Here is a 19,715-nt window from a genome sequence, read left to right as displayed (position 1 = left end):
TGCATGCTATTTTAAAACTGTAAATCTATTCCATTTTTTCCATTGTGGTTGTTTTTATGTTTCATTGTGCTCTTACATAGGAAAGTCTTTGGTCTTTTAATAGAAAAGATTTTATGTTTCCAGGCACAGGTTTTTGTGCCCAGCTCAATAGGCTTGGTAAGAAACTAGTTTTCTGACACTCCTTTTTCTATGGTACAAGATTTAAGAAAGGAATTGAAGAAAGTATAAGGGCATCAAGAAATTATTGTTAACTTCTCAAAGCTTAGATTAAGGTGTTCTAAACATTTTTTTTTAAATAAAAAAAGGACAAAACCTAAATAGTGGCAAGGTGTTCTTTTCTGTGATTTTTGTTTCTGAGAAATCCAAGCATGACTCAGTCTGAGGCCAAATGTTTTGTTATTACAAACACAACCTGAAACTGGATGATAAATTCCATAGGTAATGTAAAAGTGTCCTAAAAGCCCCAAAGCTATTCAGAATTATGTAATGAAATGTACTCAACTCTGCTCCCCCACCAAAAAATCTCTTATCTGTAGCAATGAAGGAGAATTTATCTACAGTTTTCATTCTTCTATACCTTTTTGTCTGCTCTCCTTTGTGCCTAGAAGATCCCTATATATCATGGAGCTATTTCATTCTCAGTTAAGGTTTGCATAAAATTAATTGATTATTCTGCATATATTTGATGCCTGTTGTGATGTTGATTTGCTCTGGCCATTGCCTTTCCTATTGACCAGTGCTCTCTCTTTGTTTCCTTCTGTTTCCCATGCCTCTAGTTTAATAATGAGGCTGACAGTTGTCTGGGACAATGGTTATATTTTTGATATATGTTTGTATAGTGCTTGGCACAATGCAGCTTGGTCTCTGATGGTGTATGTCAACTAATAATGATGTTGTTTCCAATTGTTTCAGTCTCCAGCTTTGTAACTGTTTCAGAAGTCCTCTTTTAAACAGTTAGAAGCAAATTATTATTTAAACAATATTTTCTGCATCAGTTGTGATTTCTTTAAATAATTTAAGTGCTTTTTCCAATACTCCTCACAAGAACTGTGTTATGCCTGTGCCATTTTACTGATTTAAAGCCAAAGACATAATGATACAGAGATCTGCTCCAGATGTTTGTGAATAAAACTGCACAGTGCAACCACTGAAAACCAAGCGCTGCTGTTGTGAAGGGAGTGCCTTGCAAATGAGAGGCAGCACAAGGAGTACAGCAGGTGCCTTCTGACACCTGGCATATGCCCTCAGTGTCAGCAATAATCAATCTTCATCTTCAGGAGTATTTACCTGTCTCATAACACTTAAGTGATGCCCTTTTTTTAGCACAGGAAGGGACACAAACAGCAGATGTGTCAGGCCACTATGGCTGACAAACATCCCTGAGTGCGGGAATCCATGATGCGCTGATCCGTCACTGTGTGTGAGCTCTGTTGTTATTGTCAAGTTAATCTCTTTCTATTTCCGAAGTGGAAATCAGGATCTACTTCTGTATTAAGCCAGTCTCTAATCCTTGTTCCCAGCTAAACATAACAACAATCTATTTATATATTGGGCTATCCCCAATTAAACCAAAAAATAGTATAACCTAATTCAGCTGTTGGGTAACACCAAGCATTAGCAGGGGTTATTTATAAGATGTTTCAGATTTGCTGCATTAAATAAAAGCTTGGACTGAGCTTTTTTAGGTTTTCTGTCACTTACAGCCACATTGCCTTGAATATGTAATGATGTGATGATGACCCCCAAATTTTCTGGGCTGGCCTGGCTCAGCTGCGACCTCTTGCTTGTTCCTTGTCTGGGGTGGCAGCTGGAGTATCTGGCTTGCCTGAGCCCTGCAGGAGACAGCTCCTGTGGCAGCCGTGAGTGTTTTCATGAAGCTTTGAATTTGGCAGCTCCTTCCCTGCACTGCAGCTGGCAAGGTGACAGCAAGCAGGAGGGTCTGTTCAACCTGCTCAGGAATTTTCTCTGCGTTGGTGTTTGATAAATCACTTTTACCTCAAATGCATATAGGAGAGTTTGTGTATTTAAACAGGTGGGTTTTGGGAACTTGCTGCTCCATTTGCAGGGAAGTATACACTCCACAAGTGCATCATGGAAAGGCAATAACTAAAGCAATGACGCAGACTTTAAATAAATAAAAAGGTTACTACCAGGTGATTTGTGCAGGTCTAACGTAATTAGTAATTAATATTAGAGACAGTGCATTGCATTTGACATTGCAAGGCACTATATCTTTCTTGTGTCTGAGGTTGGGTTTATTCTGTCTTTTGCACTGCCACAGAATGCAGAGAGTTGGTGTGGCTGTCAGTCTTCACACATGGCTATGACTGTCACTGGATTTAGTTATTTTTTTTTTAAATGATATGTGATTGCTACTTCCATTACTTCTAGACCAAGCCAGGACCAGGACAAGGCAGCTCCTAGTATTGGGTGCTGAACTGGTGAAGGTGGAGAAGCATCTTCAGCAGGGACCAGTGATACATGCAGCTGCCACTGAGAAAACACTGGTATGGTCTGGAGGTGAAATTACACTGGTAAGGCCAATAGCAGAGCATTGCCAAGCACATTCAAGACATGGAGCAACCCATGAAATAGTTCACTTCTCACATGTTGTCTGTTAAGCATCTGCCCTTTCACTTCCATGACTTTTTTACTGCACTTTTCTAAAATTCAGGAACTTTTCTCCTCACTGTGCAAAATGTTTTCCAGTGTTCTTCAGACATGGGAAAAAAAAAATCCAAAACCCAGTCGCATGCAAGCCAGGCGTGTCCTTCACAGAAAGTTGCACTTTGTGTTTGATACCTCCAAATCTTGACAGCTTCCTGGGTGAGGGAGAAGTAACCTCATCTTGTCTCAACTCTCATCACTGATAAAATGCTGTTAATGCAGGCTGTCCTCATCTCCACATCCTCATCCCCACTTTATCTCAATTCCACAGACTTTCAGCCTGAAGTTGATCAAATGAGTAGGGTCCCTTTTCTGTTGAATTTGAACAAGCCCACACATGACTTTTTACATTTGTTCCACAGCCCCTGATGTGAACAGAGTAGCTGATGCTCACTTCAGGTAGAGCTGCAAGGATTTTGGAGTCAGCCAGTGCAAGGGCACCCATGAGGAAAATTCTGGTTTATCAGGAAGATGAAGAAATACCTCCCCTGCCTGTATGCTAGGTGAAAAGGGACTATTATATTGCTGATGGTTGAGGAGCACATTGGAAAGCTGAAGTGGTGCAGCACTTAGGTCTCTCCTAGTCCTTTTGCTCAGAGAAGGCTTGGTTCCTTAGTATAGTCAATAAAAGACTGTAAGCAATAAAAGACTGAGACACTGGGAACTGGGAATCCAAGGGCTTCCAAACAGAACATTTTCCTGAGATCCTGGCAATGTAAAAACTGTGAATGACACTTTGCAAATGATATAATATCTGCAAATAAGGGACACTTCTTGAACCTACATGGTCTCAAGAAGTCTATTCTGAGGGTAGGACATGTCTCTTGTTCTCTTTCTCTCATCAGTTTTTCCTTTATTTTTTATTGAGCTAGAAGGTTAACAAGTTAACAAGCTACATGCAATGTATAAGGACAATACTAACCATGTGGTTAATCAGAAAATAACCCAGTGGTGATGTTGAGCCTCCTATGAGGCATGTGAAGACAGCAGAGAGAGTCCAGGGTAGTGAAGGCAGTAGATACATTCTGTTCTTTGTGAGAAACGTGAGAAGCATCCAGGCACAGGCGTTGCACGATACTGTTGAACCAGAAATGTGCAGGTATATGGGGCACAGGGTCTTCATCCCCTCTGGAACATATGGACTTTTACTGCTGTTTTGCCTTTCCATAATTTGGACGTATTTTAAAATCTCCGTTATGCCTGACTCTGACTAATTTTAAGGGTGGCTTCTGATGTATACCAGTGTGAGAGAAGAAAGAGGTATTTCAGAGGAGCAGATATTTGAAGATGTTCAGGTACGCTGTCAGACAGTTTTTCCATGTGATCCTCTAACGAAAGAACATTTTGTCCCCTAAGGGTGCTTCTCATTTCATCTTCATCTTTTCCTTAAGCTGTGAGTGAGGGAGAGCGTGGGAGGCAATCCAATGCCAAATCCTACCTTAGCTGCTCTGCTCTCCTTGCTGAAGGAGCCCATTTCCCTCCACTGACTCACTGAGCTGAAGTTGCTCTTCTGCATACCCTGCTAACGAGGCAAAGAGCTACTGGAGGCAGCATTATACTGGCCAGCAGTGGTGATGTAATTACCAGTAGCAGTCTTGGGTCAGAAGTCAACCAGGAGTGGGCTTGTAACTAGGAGATCAAAATATTTTTTCTGCCTTTTGCAATGGGACGTGTCTGTATTGTTCCCCCTTGCTTCTCTCTTTGTTCACTCTGATATGTTTTATCATCTCAGTTCATGTTTGTGGGTCTTACTTTGCAATGTGACAGAATTGTTTAAAATCCATCAGACCAGGGCTGCAGAGAGGGCACAGTGTGGTGGGAGGGACAGTGGGGCCGTGCAGCCGCCTTACTCACTCAGCTCCAAATGCAAGCTTGTAGGACTGAGATTTGTAGAGCAGCAACAATCAGATGTAGTTTATAAGTCATGCTAGAAATACATTCCTTGAGCTTCTGACTTTGAATTAACTATTTTGCTTTTAGCTTCTAAAACTGCCAGCCCGACTGTTGATTAAACTTCCAACAACGCAGAGGATTTGTGAAAAGCAGGGCTTTAGCTATGTCCACAGGCTCAAGGAATCAAAACTTTTTCCTACCGTTTTCTCTAATTTTGTACTTCACGGGAACAAGGCATATCAGGTACCCAGCTCAGAGCAGCTTACCTGAGAAATGGGCTTGACACACCACTGACACATTTTCTTTTCGAGTCACTTACATCTTTTAATCAGTGGCACACTCAGCGAGATGATGAGAACAAGTCCTCCCTTATTCATGGGAAATTTTAGTGTAACAAATGCTCAGAAAGTATTAAATAACGTGTTAATTATTAATTATTATTATTATTTTCCTCCACCATGAAGGAGGAAAAACATGTCAGAGACCTTGCAGAGTCCACTGCTGAGTAGGATGGTGTTGTTGCATGCATTATCACAGAGATGTACATTTTGCAGAAACGTGATTTGCACTGGAGCACAATGCAGTGAAATTATTGGAAGTTCTGCTAGACATCAAAATGGTTGATTAGAGTTATTAATGACGGCTTTTTATTCTATGCCCAGCTCCTCTGTTTTCTGCTTGCTTTCAAAATGAATAAATTTGATTGAAACAATAGAGAGAAAGAAAAAGGCAAACTAGTGTTTGTTGTAGGAGATCACCCAGCAGCTTGAGCATCATCATATGTGTTTGCATGTGTGTGTCCTAGGTAGAGGGCTCAGGAAGATCCTGCTGCAGCTGTGCCATCCCTTTCTGGCTCCTACAGAATGCAAGAGCCTTCAGTGCAAAAGAACTGGCTTTGTGGAGTAAGATTGAAGGTGACAGTGTTGTAACTGCTGCTGTTTTATTGAGTATGTTCCCTGAAAAACATGCTGGCTGTGATCTCCCTTTTTCAGGAGGCTGGCTGGCTGGAGCAGGACATGTGTGTAGCGATGCACTGACAGCCTGCACTGGCTTGCAGAAGCAGGGCAGAAAATTCCACAAGCCATGTTGCCATATGTCTGAGGCTGTGAAGAAACAGCAGTTGGTGCTTGGTCAGTGTGGACAGCAGCAGAAGTAATTCCTCCCCAGACGCGTCTCAGCAGCTACTGGGAAAAGACCCCTGTTGCCACCCATGGCACAGCACATGTATGGGTTTCTCCCGTTTTATAGCCAAGTTGCTTGTGTATTTATGCACCTCCTGTACTAGAGCAGAAAAGTTCTAACCATGCTTAATGACTAAATCTTAAACCTTGTCTTACTTACTGCCCACCTGAAAAGGACATCAGTAAAAATCATCATAAAAATTAGCCTTTAGGCCACTAGGGATTTCTTCCTTTCACTTGACTGCCAGTATGGCTTTCAGACAGTGCAGTTTAAAACCAGCATTAGTGCAGAGAGGCTCATCTTCCCTCTGTTGTCAGTGGGGAGAGAGGCATCTCCATGATTCATGTAGCCTGTGTTAGATGAATCACCCTGGAGCTACTTCGTTAACCCTGTCAGCTTCGCTCTGGGAAACAAGGCGAGCAGTTTAGATGAGGTGAAGTGAAGCCTACCTGCAGGCCCCAGTGATCATTTGTCCTGCCATGAACACAGTACACAGGGATGAAGAATTAGATCTTCAAAAAGAAAATAAACAACTTATCTTCAGTTATATGTTCATTATCACATCTTACAGTTTGGAAAGTGGGAAGTACATGATGAATGACATAAGGGTAAAGCCATGTAAATAAAAGAGGTGCAGTTGTTCAATTAAATAGACATTATTTATGCCTGACTGTGTAGAGCATCTTGCTCAAAGGCATTTTGTATGGCTCCAATCTGCTTAAAGCCCGACGCTGGAGAGTGTGTGTTTTGCTGACAAACATGAGCCCAGGAGCCAGAAAATCCAAACAAGGCAGTGAATCACTGAGCAATCACATGAAGCATCACTTTACTAGGTGCTAGTGTGGCGAGTAGGCAGCCGAATGCTGAACCAGGGACATTGGGTGGACGATACTGTAAACGGGGAGAGATGAGAGCTCCCAAGAAGACCATATTTAGCTGTGGTTTTGTTACTGCTGGTTGGCTGCACAGCAAAGAGAGCTGGGGAAAAATATGACACCCAGCTGTGACCCAGTGTTTGGGAAGAAGAGCTGCTTTAGCCACTGCCATGTGTTTTGTGTGACATGCATTTTAGCATGTCACTTTTCTCCTGGTGCAAATGAGAGTAACAGCCCTGGTGTGACCTGGACTGAAACCAGCCCAAGCAGACTCAGCTCTGCCTCAATTATGTGCCAGCACCTTTCCTCAAGGAGTGTGCCAAGTGGGGGTTGGGGTCCTGAAGACACCCACAGCCCTGCCCACCCTCCCAGTGCTCCTCCACCTTGCTCAGGACCCCATGTCGGCCCTGACTCAACAACAGAACTCCTCCACTCAGCCAACGAGTCCAAAACACTTTTTGATGATGCAAAACAGAAGGTGTTTTGCAAGCCAAGGGGGGTCAGAGAGCTCAGTGATGCTCTCTTGCCATCCCAGGATGGCTTGTTGTGTAGATAAATGCAATCAGGACCTGAAAGTCAAGATCTGGCCACCACATGGAATATTTTTAAAGTAGATTTGCTTCTATTTACAGGGTTTTGAGGGCTTCCTTTGTATTTCTGTGTGAGTATGCAACAATAATCATTGTTGGCTGTACTCAGTGTAAGAGTCTTGGACACCACAGTGAAGAAGAAATTGCATTTGGAGCAAAAGACCTTTTTCTGGATCTCCCTTCAACAGTTCTGAAGATGAGAACCAGATCATTGTTCTGCTGAAGTTTCTAACCTATGGTTTGCTAATGCAGCAGTTGCCTGTTGTTAAATTACCATCTTCACTTAGAGGTATAAAATCAAGCTATAAAATTCTGTGAATTCTGTAGCTGCAAAGGAGACAGTGGCTCCTGAACCTGATTGCACCAAAGATTGTGGCATACTGCAAAAAATTTTCTGTGCTGGTGCCATTCATCTGAAGGTTTTTTTAGCTCTGTATTCGAAGAACATTTATGGCTATTATCACATCCTGCTATTATTAGTATATTATGATTTTTTAAAATTTGCATTGAAAAGCACATTTATTTCTGTCATATATGACTTAATCCTGATCCCTGGACAATTATTGGCAGAATTCGTTACAGTCACTGAGTGCAAGAGTGGGAAATAGGCAATCCTTTTGCTAAGTAACTCTTACTGAAACAATCCAGTTTTGCCATTTGCTCTTTATCATTGCTCTTTTTTCTGCCCTCAAAGATGACAGCTGTTTTAATTTCTTTTCAGTTAACTAGACTAAAAAGTAACTTGTATTTTATTATGGAATGAACTGCATTTCTTCCCCTGGCTGCTCCTTTCTCATTTATTGCTGAGTCTTCAACTGTGCTGGCTTAAGGTGTTAATGAGGAAAATACCTTTGGACACCCGTTATAGACATCAAAGCAGTACACAGATATAGAACACGCCTTCCTTTTGGTGCATCAGAATCCAGATTATCTGCAAGTAATAGACTAAGAAGGGGTTCTCCAATAAGTCAGCTGATTAAAGGCAATCCTCTTCCCTGAGAGCTCTAATTCTGGCTTTTACAGCTAACTTGTGCACAAGGAGTGCAGATCAGTGCTCCTTCCCTATCCTTGTGCTCATCACCAAATGATCATGTTCTGCTTTTAGTGCTCAGTTAAAGCATTGTAAAAATGCTACTGTCATGTGGAGGGAAAGAAGATGGTGGAACAAATTCAGTACTCCCTGCAAGCAACTGCTGGGAACAGTGTCTACCAAATCTACTCCACTGAAAAGAGCAATGGCTATTTTGTAGATTGGATGGTGGCGCTTTCAGGTGCTCCTGATTGTTTCCCTTAAAGTGAATCAATGCTTTATTATTCCTTAATTTCTCAGTGTCTTTCTCTGCCCTGTCCCCCTCTTAAGACCCTTAGTAATTTACCTTAGGCATATAATCCTTCATTTCCCTACCTCGTACATCCCAGTCTCAGAGTGTTTGATCCCTTGTACCTTTCTCAGTCAGCATGAAACTTCGTACCCAGTCATTGGATATGAATTGGGATAGGCAAAGCTGTGGGCAGAGTTGGTGTAAACAATATAATGGCCCCATTGCTGTGGGCCCAAAGCTGCTTTATCCCACATCTATTTTTGCCTTTTGTTCTACATTTGCTCACCAAGCTGCCTGTGGCTCTTTGTGTATTAGGAATGAATGGTGACAATGGAGCAGCTTCCCTAGGGCATGCAGTTACTGTGGGCACCCCCAGTGTGTCCGGCACTATCCAGCCCAGCACCCAAATTAATTTCTGTCCATAGCTGCTGTTGTTGGTAGGGCTAAGAATAGCCAGGGGCCTGCTAGCACTGCCGGAAGTGAGAAGCAGAGCAAAATGTGAAATGCCACAACGGTCTGGAGGAGAGTAAGGCAGGCAGGCCTCATTCATTGCCTGTGCAGGCAACTCAGTGTTGGGAACAAAGTCTACTAAGTCAGGTCTTCTGAGTGGAGAAATGAAGGTGAACTCCTCTGCTGAATGTATAGGGAGAAATTGCACTTTCAGACATGCTGCATTCAGTTTTCATTGAAAGAAATTTGAATTCTGTTTTCCTGCTTTTTTATTTTTTCCTCCCTTGAATTTCCCTCCCACTCCAAGACAATTTATGTCCTCTCTATGGACAACCCTTTGCCAGGTGGTTTAAGGAACTACTTTTGCCATCATATACATAAATACAAACTGGCTAATTAGGTGTCAGCTAAAAAGCCCTGCTTTTATATCCAATGGAAAATTTCTGCCTAATTGCTCTGAGCATCACCTGGTCTAATTGTAATTGGCTAAGGAAGGATTGCAGAGCTGTTACTCTGCGATGTTTACTTCATCCTGGCTGCAGGGAGAATTCCTTTAAGATGTGATTAATGAAACAGAGAGTGGATGAGAAGGATGAAAAACAATGCCTCTGAATTTTAATATTGCACCAGGCAGTTATGTTCAAGCACTCACGTGCTTTGCGACAGCACTGGCCTTATGGTTTGTCTCTTCTCGTGCCTGTGTCTTGGGCAGGCACAAGACTTGCAGAAGCGTTGACCAGCAAAAAGTGGAAAAGGCCTGAACAAACCAGGATTGCACCAGTCTCCATCAACCTATGGGATTGTTTTTGTCCCTGAGAAGGACTCAGTTAATATATTTCAATAATCAACCTGCTGTTATCCCTTGTAAGTAAGTACCTGGAGGCTAAAAAGGCTGCATCTCTCCCCAGCTTTAAAACAAGTAAGAAAGTGTTTCTCCCACAGATAGAGTGAGTGAAGTTCATGAGCGCTGATGGCATTCCCTGAGGAACAGCAGTGCTCCATCCTGTGGATGTGTAGTGCAGAATGGGACCTGGAGAGTTAATTGTCCAGTTGGAAAACCAGAGTAGGCTCAGAAGAGACAAAGCAAAGTACAAAGCAAAACACATGTGCAAGTTCCCCAAGTACAAGTGCTTCATGCCATGTTTGGAACAACCCTTCTGGATGGCTTTATGGAAGAGATATATTGTGCAGTTCTGGAGAGATGTGTTTTCTTTGTCTGCCTTGAATTTTACAAAGAGGATATGAAAGATGATGTCTAGCAATTCCTAATCTAACAGTAACTATAACGAAACACAAAGGCTTTTCTGACTTTGGTTTATTTCTTCTGTCTGCACTTTCTGCCATGATATATGTTAAACATTTGGGTGAGACATTAGAGCCTGCAGTTCTGCTGAAATCGCTCTGGCAATAAATCTCTCCAGTCCTGCAGTGGACAGGTTTTGCTTTTTTTCTCAGCGGTGACAAATTACAGACAACTTATAGAGAGCTAAGCAAACTTGAGGTGCAGAGCATAGTACTCCAACCAACCACTCACCTTCATGGTTTCCAGCATGTTTCAAAAAAATGAGCAACTTCAGTTGAGAATGCCAACAGGAAAAGTAGTTTTGCAACGTTCTGTCCATGCCACAAACCTTCCCAGAGAGAGATGTAGTTACATTTTGTGCAGTAAGTACTACAAGCCCCTCTGTACATCCTACACAGAGGGACGTGGCACTTTGTGCTCTTTGGGATTATCACTCAGCAGCAGAGGCCCAGAGACTGATGTGTAAGAGACAGGTGAGGTAAAAATGCAGGACCTGGGACCAGTTTAGCTGCTGCCAAGCACTGAAACACAGGTGAAGAAAAATCAGGGCATATTTTTGCTCAATTCTACCCTTGGTAGAGCTGCATAATTCCCATGTACATGGATAAGTGTCTATTACTTTGTGAAAAGCTCCTGGCTTTTAAAACTTGAGAACGGCTCAGGAGGTCCCTGAAAATCCTCACAAAAGACACAGGAATGCAATAAAGTAAAAGAGGAAAAAAAGCAAGGAAATTTCAATTGTAACATTAGTGAGAGATGTTTTCTGCATATCAGTGTTCCCTTCAATAAAGGTACATTGTCAGTTAAAGATTTGCTTGCCTGTAGCATGGAAAAAATTCTTTCCCCTGTTTAAAACCAAAGTTGTTCAGAATTTCTAGGATAAGAACTAGTCCTATTGGATTCAGAGACTAGGAGGTTGTAAATATAAATGTAAATATAAAATGTAAATATAAAAGAAAGATGTAGGACCTCATTATATTTAATCCAGAGTCTGGATAATTGGGAGCTGACTGTACAGAGTTTATGTATGCTTACATAAAAGTTGTGGTATCCCTGGCAGGTAGTTCTGTCATAGTTTCTTATTCTTCCTTTTTAAATGAAGAAATATGTTGTTCCAATTTCCACAGGTTTGTATTTTTTTCTTTCTGGCAAAATTTCTTCTGCCAATCAGCTATGAGGCTATAAAAATTTAAGGACCAGACCCTGGGTGTGTGGCATGTACACTATATAGTGATTGCTCCCATGCACAGCATTAACACTGGGTGACTTCGTGCAGACTTTGTATGTTCTGATGCATCTTTGCCAACATCCAGCTGTAGTAATGCTGAATTCATAGCTGGATGTCTTTTCAAGCCCTTGGTAGCAAAATATTGAATCAGAAGTGAGGGAGATCTGGTTATGCAGTTCAGGAGACTGGGTAGAGTCACTTGGAGGCTGACAGAAAATAACAGGTTTGTAAATATTAGAGCTTTAGAAACAAAGAAACAAACAAAACCCCAACAAAGCCCCTAGAATAATATTCCTACTTCTAAGATAATTTCAAAATAACATTCACATATTTTATTCCAGAGAAATGTTTTGTCCAGCAGGGGGTTAAGTGTGTTTTGCAGACAGAGAACAGATACATAATACATTTACAGAATTTCATGCATTAAATAAACTTAAGTAATTTTAAAATCATCATTAATTTTGATAACATTTGAATTAAAAGCTGTCTGAGGCTAAATGTCATGTATTATTTATTTTTGTTCCACTTTCCTGTTTTCATCACGCAAGAACCAAAAGTGTTTATTTTACTGGCAACATTAAAACAATCATATGATTTTGAGTAAGTCTTTTGAGATTGTTTGCAAGTTTTTTCTCTTCTGCATGTCTGCTTCCTCCCAGCTGGGGGCTGGCTGTTACATGGAAAGGCCAGCCACGTCACGGAAAAGCCCTGTCTCTGATCAGATGGGCTTAATATAAACCAGGTTTGCTGAGAAAGAATTAAAGAGGCAGCCCCAAAGCAGGAGAGGATTTACTTCAGCAGAGCTTCTCAGTGTGTCACAGCCCACCAAGAGAGAAGGGCAGTGGGAGCAAAGGACTGGACTGGCTGCAGGAGCCTGGCACAAGTAAGAGTGGATTTGGACCCAGTCTTTTACTGGAGGTGCTAGAGAACTGGGTAGCTAAATGCAGTATGGGGTATCAAAAGCAGCTTGAACCTGGAGTGTCGTGTGTGACAGGGACTTGTTTGGCTTTGTTTAATGAAGGATGACAATTTGTTAGAGGCTAAATTGTAAAATGTTTGTGTTTATTATGGCTTTGTGAGTGACTGCTTGTTGCAGGTTGTGAGTTACTCTCTGACTGAATCAGAGCTGGCTTTTTCATCTGGTCTTTTCAATGGGTACTGCAAGGAAAAAGTGCATTTTAAAATTCAACCACAGTAAATATTTAATTTTGCTTGTGAAGCAGCCTTTGCTTAGTGCATGATTTCTTCTTTAGATGTATTTGTAGATGACAAAGTTACTGTGACTAGGACCATGCAAATGATCTCATTTTGCCCCAAAGTACTGCACATCACAGAGAAAATATTATGTATGCTGCAGTAAGTTCACACAGTGCTTTTTCTATATATTTGTCCAATGTCCTGCTGGGCATTTACTCACAGAGGTTTTCAGACAGTTTTTTATAAGGAAGAATAACAATTCATATGTGTTTTTCTACTGTACTCTTTATTGTTCACCACCTATTACTGAGCTTTGAAAGTGGTTGGCTGAATTTTATGGGCAAATACCCTATTTACTGATACGGAGGCAAGAGCCAAGAAACATCAGATATAGGGCAAAAAAGAAAAATGTCTAAATAACGGTCACTTTAGGAGCTGGAATGCATCAAAGTAACTTTCCTAAAAATGGTAGCTGTTGGCCTGTGAGAATGACATCACTGTTCTCTGCCTCCAAGCAAGGCAAAATAGAGTTTGCTGAGTAAAATGTAATTAAGAGCCATGCTTATGTAAGAAGAGTGAATCTATCTAATTAATTGTGCAGTAATGAAGTTATTGATTTAATATCTATAAATTAATGAGCCTTTTCTCCCAGTGATATCTCCTGTAGAAGCTATAACCTGTACCTCCTTAGGAAAGCTGTTGGACTTCACAATGTCCTCCCTCTTTCCAGCCAAAAAGTCACTGTCTGAGGCAGAACCATTCTTTGTTTACCTGACCACAGACAAGACCAGACCCAAATCCACCCCATCACAGCAAGACTTTCTTGCATAACATTTTGTACCAGGGTTGTCTAAGACTGCAGTGAGTGATGCCTTATTGCTTTCCCAAGAGGTTCAACTCTTAACTGAGACAATGAGAAAGATGCTGCACACCCAGCTGCACTGGCAGTTGGAGGCAACTGAGAACAGTGCCTCTGCTTGTCCCCAGTCAAGCCAAAAGATGGTGAGCATTGCCTGTAGCACAGGCAGTCTCTCGGCAGGGCTGAGGCTGCTGTGCAGGACGGGACAGGTGTGGTGAGTACTGTCGCTTCCTTTTCCTGGGACACAGCAATGTCTCCCTCTTTCCAGGACTGGGCTGCACCTAGCACAGCCCTGAGCTTGTAAAGGCTAAACAAGATAGGATTTAGCATGTGAGGGCGGTATTATCCCTAGGAAATGGGATAAGTCTTACTAATGAGAAATATTTCTTTGTGTACCACCAAGTACAAAAGAGTGCAGAAACGTTAATTTTTTTTTTTCTCACATATTAGGTCCCTACAGAGGAGCATGATGTGCTGCCTTGCAGCTAGTAAGAAAGCATTTCTAAATATTTTGTGGATAACATTTGTGATTTCCCTATTTCTCACTAGGGGTTAAAAATGACTCTCAACAACGTTACCATGCGTCGCACCCACAACAGCAGTCTGCACCAGCAGCAGCAGCGATGGAGCATCCCTGCTGATGGAAAGAATCTGCTGGTCCAGAAAGACTCCAATGAGTACAACCCACAGAAACGATACACCATCAGTCCTGATGAATATTACAGAAGGAGCTGGTCCTCAGAGTCGTCCGACTCTGTCATCTCCTCCGAGTCTGGCAGCAGCTGCTACCGGGTGGTGCTGATCGGGGAGCAAGGAGTAGGGAAGTCCTCGCTAGCCAACATCTTTGCAGGGGTGCACGACAGCATTGACAGTGACTGTGAGGTGCTGGGAGGTAGGTAATTATGTCCTGGGGTGTTGGTGTTCACTTGCAGTCAGCTCTGCCTGTAGTAATTGCCACAGAAAGAGGCCATTTAATGTAAACCAGAGTAGCAAGCATTTGGGTCTGGTCATCAAAACTGATTGATTGAACTCAAGCACTGCTTTTAAGAGAGCACAAAAGCAAAATAAGATGAGTAAGATACTCTCCAACAATGATTGAAAGCCACTGAAAGAGAGCAATTCAGATTCCCATGCTATTTCATTCCAAAATACCTGTTGGAAACTGCCTCATTCCTGCCTGTGATGATGCAATACAAGAGTCTGCTTCAGCTTTCATGCTGGTCCAACATTTGTGTCACCACTGGCACCACAGGGCTGACTCCAGCTTTACTTGTGGGAGAGAAAACAACTGAAGGTCCTCATGATTTACAAGAATTAAATACTTTAAAATGATATGTAAGTCGCCTCCAAAATATTTGCCATTAGAAGTCATCTCAGCCTTTCTGTATGAACACACTGCCTTAGTGCAGGCTGGATGGAGTTTGAGTGAAACATATATAATTTTGAGTAAAAACCTTGTTTCATGTTACTTGCACAGTATGGGCTCCTTCAGGAGGAAAAAAGATAAAGGTCCTTCAACAGAGTAGGAAAATTCCTGTTGCCCATCGGGGGGAAAGGCACAAGCTGTAGCTTCCCCCTTGATATCCTCCCCTGCTTTGTCTAGGATTGCAAAGTGTTCTTTAATCCCAAAGATCAGATCACGCAGAAGGTGTGGCACCAATTCCTGAGCTATGTTGTGTGCAAGATGTTGATGTGGAAGGGTTGTGCTGCCACAGAAATCTGCTGTGTCTCTAAGGATGCTGTTGCTTTCAGGGGACATGCAGTTTGCTGCCTGCATTTGTCAGTATGCAGGACTTTCTTTGTCTCTCCCATATCCCTTCTGTCTCCTGCCTGTATTTCCTTGGTGTGATGGTGGCAGTGCTACAACAGAGAATTTCTGGGCTTCTCTTCCAACCTTCTCTGCGGCATAGGCCTCTAACTCTGCAGTTAGGGGAAGTTTTGCCCAGGATTTTAAAAAGCCCAGTACCAGGAAGGTTGGACCCACATTTTCCTTGCTTGCTGTCTCAGGGGGACACAGAGATTTGTGCCTTTAGGGGATTTCACTGATTTAGATGTGCTCTGCCTTCAGCTTCTGTCATCAACTTTTTCCATAGTTCTAACAGCTCCTCAGCCTGGAGTATCTCTGATAAAAGTTTTCCTAGTGCTAAACGAGTGAAGTAGAGTAGGATCCTTGGACAAGCCATCAGAAAGTGCAGCTGATTTGCTTTGCACATCTCTGTCAGGCAGTTTTCTTTTCCTTCATGTGAAGCCATGTGGTTTCCTCTTTCCATCACACTTCCAGCAGCATTGTTTGGAGTATAGCAGTGACAGATTTTCAGGGCCAGCTCTGCAGAGGTAATTGGAAGTCTTGCTGTTGTTATTTTTCTCCTTTTTTAGTGTCAGCTTTGAAAAAAGCATGAAATGAACTAAGCGCTTGTGTTTTATATTCTACGGAAGTTCCTTAGGACTGACCAAGGTGCAAATCAGTGCTGAATATGACTATTTAGGCATAGTATTTTCAAGGAGTGTGATTATGCATTTGTAGCTTCTCTATATGTAGTGCAGTGCAGAAGGAGTCTTCTGGATGTTGTCCTCTGGTATGCATGGAGCTTGTTCTCACACAGATGCTCAGTCACTCGAAGGAACTATTTTCTTTAGCTTTACAAACTGGAGCTTCATCCCACACACTGGAAATTTTATTACATGAGAGGATAGTTTCAGGGTAGCCAACTTGCAGAGGAGTACAGCTGCTTTTATGGAGAAGCTTTGCTACTGACTGTAAGTTGAAGCTAACTTATGAACACAAGTCTCATACTCTTGGGACCTCAAGGGAAACTACTCCTAGAGTTAGCTCTGTCTTTTTAGTCTTGACATTTTAAGCATGGGCTCCATTTGACTTTATTTTACATGTGTAATATTTTTGGCTCATATTTTTGCTGGGATGTAGATGCCTAGCTTTGAGGAAAGGCTCTGATTACTATTTAGGGGAAAGTTCACTTCATCAGTGCTGAGCAGAAGTCTTATGAGGCACAGGTTAGACACAGCCCTATCTTCAAGCATGGTTGGGACAGATCCTTTAAATGCTGCACTATCCAAAGAACAGCTTTTTTTTCACTGACCACTAGTGCAAGATTAGAAATGGGTCCAAACCCCTTATTGCTCATCCAAATGTCCCCAGCTTTGGGGAAAAGAAGAAAGATTGGTATTTGAAGCAGAAGCTAGACTGAGATTTCACAGCAAGGGTTGATCAAAATTCAGAGTGGCAACAGCCCCCTTAGATCTAGGCAGAATTTTGCTGCATGGCATTTATAATCTAGGTATGAATTTTTATGGCTGCAGTACAAAATAACAGACCTTCTGTGTTTTTTTCATTTTTCTGCTATTTAACATCAAAAGTGATGTGGGAAACTGTGTAATGGGAGAGAAACTAGTGCGCAACAGAAGTTTCGGTCTCTCTCAAACTCAACAGCTGTTGTCCCACAACACCCTGTCTTCCTCACTTGGTAGGCTGTTCTCTGTATTGCTCTCAGCAGCAGTGACTGTTCACCCGTAAATTGTCCATCCTAAAGTGAAAGCAAATATTTTCCATTACTCAGCCTTGCTGGATTCTGCTGCTCCCATGGGGCAAATGTTCAGCCTTTGGTTATTTCTTCCACTGGTTCTATTTTCTCTCTCCCACATAAGATAAAGAGAGTGTAGGCCAAAATAATGAACACTTTGTTTCCTGATCTTTCAGCATCCTTCATCTATCATGGAAAGTAAGGCAACCAATAACGAACAGAGTGCATGTTCAGTGCTGATGGAAATGAGGAAAGAACTAGATGTGAGCTGCCCTAAAATTTGACTCAATAACTCTGTGAACAAATCACCCACATTCAACAACTTGGATTTTTGTAGCGTACATGATGACACAAAATAATATATTACCAACATTTCTGCTTTTCTTTCCAGAAGACACGTATGAAAGAACCCTGATGGTGGATGGGGAAAGTGCAACTGTTATACTGCTTGACATGTGGGATAATAAGGTACTTAAATTTGTTTTCATCAAATGCTGACAGGAAAGTGTATATGAATAACTGCTAATATAAAAAGTAAGTTTCCTTTAGGAAAGAAAATAGATGTTTTCCGTACAGCAGAATCAGGGAAGATATAGAATTAACCCTACCCCACATCAAGGCAAGCATGCCTAATGGCTCTGCACTGTGAGCCTGAGAAGTGCAAGTCCTCATTTTTTAATGATAAAACAAAACATTCAAGCTTTCTCCCCAGACCATGTTCATTCCAGCCTAAAGCCAGCACAATAAATTATCTGGGTGAGTTTTTGCCCTCCTTTGTGGTGAAGTATTCATACCATCACCACATTGGAATTACTTGTAGTATAACTGTGATTCAAACCATACCCATTACAGTTTACAGCAGGAATGCATTTGGATTCTCTAATGTTTTACTTTCTAAGTAAAACCTGCTCCGGGCATAATGATGTCTGACCATTTAATTTGAACAGCGTGAGGGAGAATGGATTCGAGACCACTGCATGCAAGTGGGAGATGCCTACTTGATTGTCTACTCCATCACAGACCGAGCAAGCTTTGAGAAGGCCTCTGAACTCAGAATACAGCTCCGCAGGGCACGCCAGAAAGAAGATATCCCCATTATTTTGGTTGGCAACAAAAGTGACCTTGTCAGGTGCCGTGAAGTGTCAGTGGCAGGTAAGGAAATGATGAGCATAAACCCAACATAAGCATTAAAAGTCATCTAGTAGCTTTTGGACAAACTGCAGTGCTCTGGCTGAGGGAGTACGTTGTGATTAGGACTGGGCAATAAAAGAGCAATAAAACAACAGAGGACTGGAACAGAGGGCAGAGTACTGGGAAGGGTCTGCCAGGTCGTTAAGCCTTCCTTGGTAATACTGTTATATGTCAGATAATCCCATTTCTGTATTTATTAAGTACCATCATAAATGGGATTTCTTCCCTTCTAGCTCCTAGTGTAAGACCACTGCAAGATGTTATTTCTCTGGTAGCTGAAAACTTTGGATTCCCAATGCATATTTACACATAATGAGTTTATCCCCCTTTATTCTGCTGCCAAAAATTCTCTTCTTTATAACCAGTTTTCTGTCCTCCCTGATGAATTAAAATTCCCTCTCAGTCTTTATTTTGCTAGTCTGGGCAGGAACTGTGCAGCCTTTCAGAAGAGGTCTCCTTACTGCCTTGCTTTGGGATGCTAAATCAGCCTTCCCTTGGCTACACACAAATCAATAACCACTAAGTCCATAAATAGGAATGGGGAGACTGTTGGGAACATTGTTGCTGGCTCTCAACATCCTCAATCAGTAAAATCTCTTCTTGGAGAGCCTTCCCTAAGGCTGAGGTGACACACCATAACACATAGCAGTGCATTTGATGTTCTTATCTTGGCCCATTAGAAACATGGGTTCTTCTGCTCAGCATTTCCTTCTCTCTGCAGCTGTTCTGCTCTTCTGTTCCCCAGCTGAGCTAGACTTTTTCTTCCTTTCTCTGTGGATGTGCACAGTTCCTCTGGCTCCTGTTGCAGTTGCCCCAAGTGAAGGGCTTGAACTGAGGGGCTCACAGGGAGCCCAGGGTTGCCTTCTCATTCCTCTTTGCCCAGCTTGAAAGTTCTTTAGGAAGATGGCAGGTGAATTCATGTCACTGTAGTGGCCCTGGCAATGAATTCACAGCAAGCCAGAAGACAATAAATTGGCTTGTGTGTGAAAGACACCTGTCAGGTTTAGCTTAAGCTCATGTAATTTGGGGTAAGAACTGTTTTCAGATGTACCCCTAAAGCCATAGACACAGTTCTGCCTTTATTAAGGGTTTTGTACATGTGTCTGTTCTCACTGAAATTACTACCGTTCCAAGGCTCTGGTTTACACCCATGGCCCATGAAGGAGGAATGTGCCCTGCTTCCAGTGCTGTGCTGTATGCCTGGAGAGGGCCATTATCACCTTTCAGTGCATCTTGAGGGAGTCTGCATCGAAGATGGCCAGGTGGTACTGAGGCATTGCTGGCCTCCCAGCCTTCAGTGTCTCAGCTCAAGTCTGTCATTCCATGCTACCTTTGCAGCCAGCAGCGTGGGCTGGGCTTTTACTGGGAGAGAATTAACGGGGGGGGGGGGGGGGGGGGGGGGGGGGGGGGGGGGGGGGG

General features: G+C 42.3%; 1 protein-coding gene across 1 annotated transcript in view; it reads left to right on the top strand.

Moving 5' to 3' along the window:
- Positions 1-12,259: 12,259 nt before the first annotated feature.
- Positions 12,260-19,715, top strand: part of GEM (GTP binding protein overexpressed in skeletal muscle) — an 8,330-nt gene continuing 874 nt past the window's right edge. Inside the window, exons 1-4 of the mRNA XM_042036183.1 lie at positions 12,260-12,393; positions 14,116-14,458; positions 17,497-17,573; positions 18,053-18,257. Of these exons, the coding sequence (XP_041892117.1) occupies positions 14,125-14,458; positions 17,497-17,573; positions 18,053-18,257 (616 nt within the window). The 5' untranslated portion in view covers positions 12,260-12,393; positions 14,116-14,124. The remainder of the gene's footprint in view (positions 12,394-14,115; positions 14,459-17,496; positions 17,574-18,052; positions 18,258-19,715) is intronic.

Source organism: Corvus kubaryi, unplaced genomic scaffold (genome assembly GCF_017639235.1).
Source record: "Corvus kubaryi isolate FWS band 111438036 unplaced genomic scaffold, C.kubaryi_AGA036_p1.0 37385, whole genome shotgun sequence".
NCBI classification, from domain to species: domain Eukaryota; kingdom Metazoa; phylum Chordata; class Aves; order Passeriformes; family Corvidae; genus Corvus; species Corvus kubaryi.
Note: the sequence above shows the minus strand (reverse complement) of the source record. Positions and strands in the feature narration are given on the sequence as shown.